Source organism: Rhincodon typus, chromosome 33 (genome assembly GCF_021869965.1).
Source record: "Rhincodon typus isolate 14 chromosome 33, sRhiTyp1.1, whole genome shotgun sequence".
In the NCBI taxonomy this organism is placed as follows: Eukaryota; Metazoa; Chordata; class Chondrichthyes; order Orectolobiformes; family Rhincodontidae; genus Rhincodon; species Rhincodon typus.
This window is the reverse complement of record NC_063364.1, coordinates 20,015,345-20,026,836: the sequence shown is the minus strand read 5'-3', so window position 1 is coordinate 20,026,836 and position 11,492 is coordinate 20,015,345. Positions and strand designations below refer to the sequence as shown.

Here is an 11,492-nt window from a genome sequence, read left to right as displayed (position 1 = left end):
CCACTCCTAGATCTCTGCCACTCCTAGATCTCTGCCACTCCTAGATCAGAGTTACAGAATTGTTCCTTGCAAAGAGGCTATTCAGCCCATTGTGCCTGTACCAGCTCTCTAATCATTTTGACTGTGCCAGTCTCCTGTTCCCTGTAACCTTGCACAATGTTTCTACTTAAATAATTAATTTAATAGCCTGTCGCCATCACCATACCTCCAGGGAATGCATTCCATACTCTTACTGCTTGCACTTGCTTCTTTTGTAAAATACTTTAAAACTGTGCTTTCTGTTTCTTGATCTATTTACAAATAGGAACTGTTGCCCACTATCCATTGAACAGTCCAGGCCCCTTACAACTTTACAAACTTCTATCAAATCCCTTCTTTGTCTTCTCTTCTACAAAGAAAACCGTCCCAAGACCTCTAATCTTTCCTCATAACAAGTATCTCAGTCCTGGAACCATTCTCAGAAATCTCTTCGGCACTCCCTCCATTGCATTCACATCCTTCCTGTAGCATGATGCACAGAACTGTAAACAATACTCCTGATGAAGTTTAACCAATGTCTCATGTAAGTTAACCTTAACCGCCCAGCTCATGTACTCTAAGCCAGTATTTATGAAGCCTAAAATACTTTATGTTTATTAACAGCTCTATCTATCTGCCCTGATACCTTTTATGGACATGCACATTGGTTTCTCTCGACTCCTGCAAGAATAAAACCCTTTAATACTGTCGGCCAAGCAGCATCAGAGAAGCAGGAAAGCTGATATTTCGGGTCTAGACCTACCCGAAATGTCAGCTTTCCCGCTCCTCTGATGCTGCTTGGCCTGCTGTGTTCATCCAGCTGTACACCCTGTTATCTCAGATTCTCCAGCATCGGCAGCTCCTACTATCTTTTTAATACTGTCTATGCTTTTTGTACCAAGGTATATCACTTCATATATCTCCGCATCAAACTTAATTTGCCACCTATCTGCCCACACCACCAACCTGTCAATGTCCTTTCAAAGCTCTGTGCTGTCCTCACAGTTCACAATCCTCTTAAGATTTTTGCAAGCTTTGAAACAGTCCTCTGCACACCAAGATCTAGATCATTTATATATTTCAGGAAAAGCAAGGACCCCAATACTGACCCCTGAAGAATTCCACTACACACGTTCCTCTAGCCCAAAAGTAGCCATTAACCATTACATTTTACTTCCTATCCCTTTGTCGATTTTCCACCCAGATTGCTGCTGACCCTCTTCTTCCATGACCTACAACCACACTCACAAATCTGTTGAGTGACATTATTGAACGCCTTCTAAAAATCCATGCATACCACATCAACAGCCTTCCCTTTCTCAACATTCTCTGTTACAGCTTCAATAAAACTCCTGCAAGTTAGTTTGACACAATTTTCTCTTAAATCCATGCTTAATCTTTCAAATCAATCGTAATTTTTAAATGCAACTATTAACTCTATCTTGAATAATTGCTGCAAGGATGAAGAAAGCAATACATATGGGGAAGAGGCAAAGCATGCTCACTTTCTTCAAACATTTCCATCCTTGAATAGTCTTGGGAATCCTTCATTGCCATTGATTCATGATCTGGATGGAGGCAGTAACTTAAGCAAAATGGGAAGTGGACACACCATCTTTCACTCTGACGCACAGCATGTTGGTGCATTATTACCTTTTCCTCCAACACTACTTTTGTTGATATGTTAGGAAATTTTTAACATTTTAAATAAAATTCCAAATTGTCACGTTCTTAATTAAGCTATCAAACTGTAACTGGAAAAGCAAGTAACAACTGTTGTGATGATACTATAACCTTGTTTGATCGAATTTGCTGTTTTAAAATTTAATTCAAGGGGGATGGATTTCCTCTGTGCTCTATATAAAACAAAACAATAAACATCCTTGTAATTTTAGATCAAAGGAGGTCTTCTCCCATAGGTCAGATGATGCTAATGTGTTTACCATTACAAACAGATTGCTAGTATGTAATGAAATGAAAAATATATCCAATACATCTTTTTGAAAACTAATCATATTAAAATACATATAAAAACATATACATACAAAAACATATACATAAAAAAACAAAGATGTACCATTTCTTAAAAGTGCAATTACTTAATTAAAACAGAGAAAACCTCATACTCCTGACAACTTCTCTTGCAAAGAGATAGTAACAATCTTCTCTTTAAGTGTTCCCTTAAATTTGAGAACCATTCCAAATTATTATTGCATATTCCCCATACCAAATTTCAGAAGTACCAGGCAGCATGTCAAAGAAACAAACCAGGTGATTTTCATGTACAGTCCAACTCCTTTAAAGGAAATAAAGGCAGACATTTTCTAATCAACCTGTTAAGTAACACAGGCAAAGGCCCTCCGTACAGTGGCATCACCCGCTGGCCATTTTCACGTTTAATGAAGTGCTAAGCTCCTACTTTTCCTAAATTGATTTTGTGAGAAAACAATATGACTATGAATGTGAGCAGATGGTTGCAGTTTTGTACAATCACTATATTTTAATTTTATGGCTACAGTGCTGAATTTGTTTTCTCAATTTAAGTGTTGGAGAATAAGCCAATAGATTTTGCTACGTTTAAGAGTGAACAGAAATTCCAAGTTTATAACAAAAATGGTCTGAATAGAAAAGCACACTTTGGCATTTCTGCCTAGTCACAGTGAACAAAGAACAAAGAAAATTACATCACAGGAACAGGCCCTTTGGCCCTCCAAGCCTGCACCAACATAAATATGGGAATGGGAAGCGAGATCAGACGGATGCGTGGCTAAAGGGATGATGTAAGAGGGAGGGCTTTACATTTCTGGATCATTGGGACAGTTTCCGGGTTAGTGGGAACTGTACATGCTGGATGGGTTGCATCTGAACCAGAATGAGTCCAATAATCTTGCTGCGAGATTTGCTTGTGCTGTAGGGGAGGCTTTAAGAACTTAAGAACATAAGAAATAGGAGCAGAAGTAGACCATCTGGCCCGTCGAGCCTGCTCCACCATTCAATAAGATCATGCCTGATTTTTTCGTGTACTCAGCTCTCCTTACCTGTCAGCTCACCATAACCTTCAATTCCTTTACTGTTCAAAAATCTACCTTTGCCTTAAAAACATTCAACAAGGTAGCCTCAACTGCTTCAGTGAGCAGGGAAATCCACACATTCACAACCCTTTGGGTGAAGAAGTTCCTCCTCGACTCAGTCCTAAATCTGATTCCCCTCATTTTGAGGCTATGCCCTCTTGTTTTAGTTTGCATAAGATAAAGGTACATGGCGCTACAGGCAATGTATTAGCATGCGGACAGAGGATTGGTTAACTAACAGAAAGCAAAGAGTGGGGACAAATGGGTGTTTTTCTGGTTGGTGATCAGTGGCTAGTGGTGTGTCTCAGGGATCAGTGCTGGGACTGCAATTGTTTAAATTTACATATATTTTGGTTTAAAGCTGGAACATCGCCTTGTCTCAAAACATTATAATTATCTACAAAATGATTTCATGTGGCATACAAACTGAGAAAACAAAGCTATGATTACAACACCATGTATCTTATCTGTTCAACATCGCAACAAGCAAGGTTCAATTAAATTTGCAAACCATTTCTTGGAACAGAGAATTAAATAGGACTGCTAGTACAGTGTATGACAATTAAGCCGTTTGTTCCTATTTATTTTTGTGCACTTTAGTTCAAACAATTGGTATTTTGCCACAACCTAATACAAGGCAATAGTTGAGCTACCATGACTCATTGTTACTTCTGGAAAGGTAATCGCCTGAAACATTTCTCACTACACAGGCACTGCTAGATCTGTCAAGATTTCTAACATTTTGGTCTTTATTCAAATTTGCTTTTTGCCAACCACAGATGGATCTTGTAACAAAGATTCACATGCTAACATAATGTATTATTTTAATGTTACAATATTCTTGATGTGGTAATTCAGAAACAGTTACTTTCCACTCTTCTAAGTTGTTTATTTCTGCCCTTTTAAGACTTCTTTTAAAGCAAAGTCACATTTTTGCTGACGCTTCCTTGGTTCATTTTTTCTGTACAACGCTGTTACTTGCAAGGCTTCCGACTTATGCCAAATCAGTTGTAGTGATTCACTCAAAGGTGAAAAGTGAGTCACAAGTCAACTTAAAGCTGAATAATTATAACCAATGCATGATGTTAAGGAATTTCACTGCAAAATGTGAGCAGTTGTGGAAAACCACCCCAAAAACACCAGCAAAAGCAAAATCATAAGATTTTATACAAGAAATGGAAAACATGGCTTATTCAGTTACCATAAACCAGGAGCTCTGTCTGTATCAGCATGGATCAGAAATGAAGAGAAAGGAAATGTGAAGGAAAAGTGACCATTTTTGTTTTAGGATAAGGCATATAGGGCAGAGAGAAATAACCGACAGAATGAGAAGTAAACAATTCTGCATTACTGTTTCGTACAACAAACTTTAATCACATTTTAATCTTTGCAGACCGTGTTTATGGAGTACCATCATAGAGGAGCAAAATAAACAGGATAGAGTTGCAAATTAACTAAGATTGATTCAAGTCAGCATTTTCTGTGAAACAGTTATGATTAATTATAAATTCAATTTACTCTCACTTCTTACCTTTAATACAGTGTTTACCAGTAGAAGCAGCAGTTGATGGCTTTCATTTAGAAAGAGAGACACAGCCAAGTAGCCTAGCAAAAATAAAGTAAACAGGAAAATATCCATATTACTCAAATTTAATTCCCACACTGTTTCCTTTGCAGAATTTCAGGGTAGCAGACCGCATATTTCATTGAAACCCTCAATCCTACTCCTTGACAAATCTAAGTGTCACATTTATCTGGCACAGGCATGCATTTCAGTTATTTTCTCTACCTGGTCAATCTAGCTGAAGACTGCAGAATTCACAATCCAGACAAAGGCTTCTGTAAACCAAAATAACACAGCAGACTGTGCATCAAAGCTAGAGTCTTCAAATGATCCAACTTCCTAATCTTGCAAACATTTTACTGTCTCCAATCCCAGTTCTATATCAAGTACATATAGACGAAGAAAACTCAAGAAAGTATAGCAACGTGGATGCAACAATCCACAAGAATGTCATTATAAACGCTGGAATTCCCAACAGGAGCCTGAAGCAACTGCAATGTAGTGACTTGTGAGCTTCCATACTATACAAATTGATCAATATTAACTTGAAAATTAAACTTCTGCAATTCTAACTAACATGCAACATTCAAATTATGCAGTTTAGAATTTGTATTTTCTTACCTTTAATAAAAATCAAAGCAATACTTAATAACGCACAAAGTTCTCCAGTCTAGAAATCTATTCTTCAGAAACACCAACTGACTGGAAATATTTTGAGCAAAATCAATTGCCATTAGTATTATTTCAGTACAGTGCTTTGGGAGCAGAGAATGAAAGATATGGTATTTGGCTAAGTAAAATATTTATTACTACTTTTACAGCTGTTTTATGTTTGAAGTTAATGTTAAAATCCATGATATTTCCAGTTCACATACATGAGGTTAAGTATTGTAATGTCACTCTATAATTGAGAGAATTGCAGACAAGAGAGGTTACAAGGTATAATACTTACTTTCCTTCCTCCCAAAAGGTAGTGTCATACTGGGGGAATATGTTTTTGAGTTACTTGTAGTACTATGCCCAGTAACAATTCTTGCTGCATCACCTGGACAAGAACAGTATCTCAGTACGGAGAGCGATTATCGCTGAATTTAATACATCCTCATTTGACAACAACATGCACTTTAAAGAGGTTATTCAATCAAAAGCAGTAGGAAGTCTCTTCCACTTCCCCCGGCTGCATCAAGCCAATTGTAGAATCATCCTTGCTGTGACTGAGATTCATGGACCACAGATCAGCCTGCAATTCTTGTACCCACAGGTACTACCTGGGCGCTGAGTCACCAGAACAGTTTTAACAGGTTATCTATTTAATCAAAGTGCTTGAAGAGGAAACATACCAACTCTTTTTTCCATCAGACTACCCTGCTGAGCTAGTTTGATGGCGTGAATGTATCCAAAGGAAGCCTCATACCCCAGCATTTCACAGTAGATTAGTCGCACCAGACATTCTCGCATCTGCTTCTGCAAAAGGAATAAAACAAAGGATTACTTTCCTCCTGCCGAATACAACTTCTCGTCGAGAGCTAGTTTCACTGGTGTTATTTACTTTCTGGTTGCTTTCCCAAGTAATTATTATTAACAAGTGAGTTTTGGCAATAAGTGCTGGTGAGCCATTCAACAGCAGGGACATTGCATTAAGCTTACTCCAATTTTCAACTAAAATCCGTACTGTTCATTTATACTAGGCGTTGGATAGAAATCAATGGGGAGGTGATGGTCTCGTGGTATTATCACTGGACTGTTAATCCAGAGACCCAGATAATGTTCTGGGGACCCGGGTTCAAATCCTGCCAGGGCAGTTGGTGGAATTTGAATTCAATAAGTATCTGGAATTAAGGGTCTAATGATGACCTGAATTCATTGTCAATTGTCGGAAAAACCCATCTAGTTCACTAATGTCCTTTAGGGAAGGAAACTGCCATTCTTACCTGGTCTGGCCTACATGTGACTCCAGACCCACAGCAATGTGGTTGACTCTTAACTGCCCCCTGGGCAATTAGGGATGGGCAATGAATGCTGCCTAGCCAGTGACACCCTCATCCCATGAATGAATTAAATAAAAATCATTTTCTGGTTATTGTCTCCCTAGCTCTGATGTACAGCTTCAAAAACATGACTAGTGATCAGCATGTTGGCTTCAGGTTTCTGCTGGACAGGCAGTTGTTATCCCAGCATAGTTGGGAGGTGCACAAAGGAACCTGCGGAAGCCCTTTCACAGAACACTCTTCAAAGAATTGCCCAGAAAATTGGATTTTCTGTTGGGCAATTCCGCTGTGCCTAGAACCCTCCAAAGTCCTCATTAAACTGGAGATTTCAAAGGGTTCCAATGATATGAGTTAAAATGGCTACTCAGGAAAAGTTAGGTGATTAAATATGTAGATTAATGCCTGACTAACTCTTAAACTGACACCATACTTACCTCTCACATCCCCAGCTACACCTCCTCCAGACCCTGACACTATACCCCGGTGTCCCAAAACTGCCAGACCAGACCCGACCCAATCCAAACCCCAAGCTGCCAAACCCAATCTGACACCATGCCAGCTATATCCAACACCCACTCTCCCAGCTGCCCCACCAAACCCAATTTCTCCCATCCACCCATGGCACTTTACACATTGGCATCCTATCCCCTTCCTACTTGGCACCATATCCAGCTAGTGTCCTATTACTAGCACTCAACCCTTACTCATCTGACATCCTACCCGTGGCACCTACACCTTCCCCAGCTGGCACCCTACCTAGCTGTCATCCTACTAAGAAACCCATCTGCTACTCTAATAGTACACTTACCATTTCACAGATACAGTCAAAGTTGCCGTCAGGACCTTTACATTTCAGAATTTGGCAGCTGACTGCTACATAAAGCGGGTGTGGTTTGACATCCTCTGAAAGTTCAGCACTAAGAAAGAACTATCAAAATGGAAGCACAGCTCCGCATTTCTAAAGGAGCCAGAATCAGAGTCTCCTCTCAGAAATTGCAGAGCTCCCTTCATTTGTAAAACAGAAGGACCAATGTGGCAAACTGCACAAGACTGACACTCCTCTGTAAAACTCATTTTAATCCCCACATGAAAAAAATGCCGAGTGTCCAGTTTTGAAAAGTAAGTAGTCCTACGATGTGCAGGCTAGGTGGATTGGTCATGCTAAATTGCCCATAGTGTTCAGTGATGTGTAGATTAGGGGGATGGGTCTGGGTGGGATGCTCTGAGGTTCGGTGTGGATTTGTTGGGCCAAAAGGCCTGTTTCCACACTGTAGGGATTCTATGATCTATCCCTTCACTAGTTAATATTGCTGCTCCTACACGTCAGACGACAGTTCCATAATGTCAGCTATCTTTTTGTCAGTAAAATTCCAAACAAATTCTTACAAATGTGTACTTCAGTGATACCAATGGCAGGAGAAATTAGCATGACAAGTTTACATCGGTAATTTTCATTGTAAATATGGATACAGGAATTCGTAATGACCTTTAGAAAATTAGCTATTACGCACAGTTGGACAATTATCCACTGTTCATCATTCACATTTCACCCTAAAGGTTGATCTTAACTCCCTAAATGCAAAGTCATGCGAGTGGGCTGTTTTTTCCCTAAACATGGAGCCTTATAACTTGATGTTAAAAAGAAAAATTAGTTAACAATCACAAACTCTCAAACATGAAAAATTTTTTACAGATTCCCATTTAGAAGAAACAAATGAAGTTATAAGCATTGTTGTATTTGTTCACATCTAATATTCAAAATGGAATCAGGAATTGCTGCAATTACAAAAGTCAAGGTTAACATTTCGGCTATAATTCTTAATTGTATATGAAAACACTGGTTACATCTTTTGAAATCTGCCAACTCTTTGCCAATACATTTTGCTTAAAATTTTACAACTAAAGTGAGATTCATAAATATAACTCTTAAGAATGCTATGTGAACTTTTAACCTACTTGCCCCAGTAACTGCAGGGCTTGTTTCACAACACTGCTCTATGGCTCCACACGCTGGAGGCGGCTCAGGAAAGATGTTGCCAGGTATGAAAGGTTTGAGTTATAAAGAAAGGCTGATAGACTGGGACGTTTTTCACTTGACTGTAGGAGGTTGAGAGGCGACCTTATAGAAGTTCATAAAATAACGACAGGTATAGATAGAGTTAGTAGTAGTTGTCTTTTCCATAGGTTGGGGGATTTCAAGACTAGGGGGCATATTTTTAAGGTGAGAGGAGAGAGATTTGTAAAAGACATGAGGGGCAAGTTTTTCAACAACAAAGGGTGGTTCACGTGTGCAATGAACTTCCTGAGGAAGTGGTGGATGTGGGTACAATTATAAAGTTTAAAAGACATTTGGATAAGTACATGAATAGGAAAGGTTTGGAGGGATATGGGCCAGGAGCAGGCAGGTGGGACTAGTTTAGTTTGGATTATGTTTTCAGCATGAACTGGTTGGACTGAAGGGTCTGTTTCCATGCTGTATGACTCTATGACACAATCACATCATATAAACATTCACAAAAAAGGAGGAATTATTCTAATGTTTTAGATGAAGAATTCTTACCAGTGATATGCTAGGAGCAGAAACCTGTTCTTTTAATGCAGCCAGTTCCTTCTTTATTAATTTTTCCTCGTCCTAAAATCAAAAATATTTAAATGTTAAAACTAAAGGTAGTATTTAACTGTGACAATTTCAATTTGTATTGTATTGATTTATCAATGAAAACAGAGCACTCAAACAGATACCAACAACTTTTGTTGAATTCGTAATGTGATCATTAAGGCTGATATTGCCCAAGAATGCAATTTTACAAGCGCAGGCAAGATGCTTTTGCACTCATAAATTTATGTCAAAAATTCAAAATCTACATAAATGAAATTACATTTTACAAAAAAAATTAGAAGAATAGGATAGCAACTGTGGAACTTATTCAGAGTTTTCAGCGATACACAGACCCATAAGATAAATTAAGAAAACTACTGTACTTGGAATTCTACAAAGCTAAGGAGATATAGGTTCAGCTGTTGGTTCAAGTCAAACATTAGTTTAATATCAGGAAACTTTTTTTTGCAAACAATGTCAACACTTGGAAGGGACTCTGAGCAGAACAGCGCCAACTAAAAGTTTGGATACTATGATTGCATGGGGGTGTGCTGAGGAACTATGGGTTTCTTTCCAAATGAATCAGTAATGATAATCCAAATTACCTCCCCATCAATATTCATCTTATGATTACGTGTTTAAGCAGTAAAACACAAACTATTAGTTTCTTCTCAGTAGTATCCCTACAGTGTGGAAACAGGCCCTTCGGCCCAACAAGTCCACAACGACCCTCACAGCATCCCACCCAGACTCATCCCCCTATAACCCACCTAATCTACACATCCCTGAACACTATGGGCAATTTAGCATGGCCAATCCACCTAGCCTGCACATCTTTGGACTGTGGGAGGAAACCGGAGCAACCCCACGCAGACACAGGGAGAATGTGCGAACTCCACACAGACAGTTGCCCAAGGTTTGAATTGAACCTGGGCCCCTGGCGCTGTGACGCAGCAGTGCTAACTACTGAGCCACCGTTCTTACGGAAGTTTTAACTTGATTGTAAGATTTTTTTTTCTTAAGAGAGCTATGATGATCAGGAATACGTTGCCTGAAAGGGTGAACGTAGGACCATGGAAAATAGAAGGAAAATACTTGTCCCCTAAAACCTGCTCTACCAGTCAACTAGATTGTGGCTGATCTTCTCTTTTGGCACCACTTTTATGCAGTATGCCCATGTCCCTTTGATATACTTAATATCTGGAAATCTATTCTAGAGTCATAGAGCTGTACAGCACTGGCAACAGACCCTTTGGTCCAACTCGATCTCTATCTTGAGCAGACTGAATGACAGCCTCCAGAGCCCTCTGGGACCCACTTTTGGAATACTGCATACATTTCTGGTTGTCCTTCTATAGGAAGAACATTGTTAAACTTGAGAAGGTGCAAGAAAGATTTACAAGGATGTTGCTGGGATTGGTGGGTTTGAGCTATAGGAAGAGGCTGAATAGGCTGCAGCTTTTCTCCCCTGGAGGGTCAGAGGCTGAGGGGTGACCCTATACGGGTTTATAAAATCATGAGGGGCATGGATAAGGTGAATAGCCATGGTCTTTTTCCTAGTGTGGGAGGAGTCCAAAACTAGAGGACCTAGGTTTAAGGTGAGAGGGCAAAGATTTAAAAAGGACCCGAGGGACAACTTTTTCACGCAGAGGGTGGTGCGTGTATGGAACAAACTGCCACATGAAATGGTGCAGGTGGGTACAATTACAACATTTAAAAAGGCATCTGACTGGATAAATGAATAGGAAGGGTTTAGATGGATACGGGCCAAATGGTGGCAAATGGGACTTGGTCAGATTGGATTGTCTGGTTGGCATGGGCGAGTTGGACCAAAGGGTCTATTTCTGTGCAGTTTGACTGTATGACTCTAATTCAAATGATTCACCCTCTGAGTGAAGAAATTCCAAGTTTGTGTCCCTTGGTTCTTTCCTGCATCTACCCTGTCAAGTCCTGTAAAAATGTTGTAGATTTCAATGAGATCACCTGTCATTCTTCTAAATTTGACAGAATATAAGCCCAATCGCCTCATAAGACAATCCAACCATCCCAGGGATCAATCAGGTGAACATTATCACACTCTTTGTAATGGCAAATATATACGTCCTTATATCTAATTTTCCCTGCTACTATGCAGACTTCTGAGGTCTCTGCGCAGAAGTGACTTTTGGAACCAAAATTCAATGCAGCTACACGCTGACAGGACCGAGCAGAATTGCCAAGTAGCAATGCAGCTTAGAGGGAACATTCATAAG

The 11,492-nt window shown here is 39.5% G+C and overlaps 1 protein-coding gene across 1 annotated transcript in view; it reads right to left on the bottom strand.

The window, feature by feature from the left end:
* Window positions 1-9,863, bottom strand: part of ap4e1 (adaptor related protein complex 4 subunit epsilon 1) — a 59,449-nt gene extending 49,586 nt beyond the window's left edge. The window contains exons 1-4 of the mRNA XM_048615735.1: window positions 9,846-9,863; window positions 9,202-9,273; window positions 5,994-6,117; window positions 4,621-4,694 (exon numbers count right to left, since the gene is read on the bottom strand). Of these exons, the coding sequence (XP_048471692.1) occupies window positions 4,621-4,694; window positions 5,994-6,117; window positions 9,202-9,273; window positions 9,846-9,863 (288 nt within the window). The remainder of the gene's footprint in view (window positions 1-4,620; window positions 4,695-5,993; window positions 6,118-9,201; window positions 9,274-9,845) is intronic.
* Window positions 9,864-11,492: the final 1,629 nt, after the last annotated feature.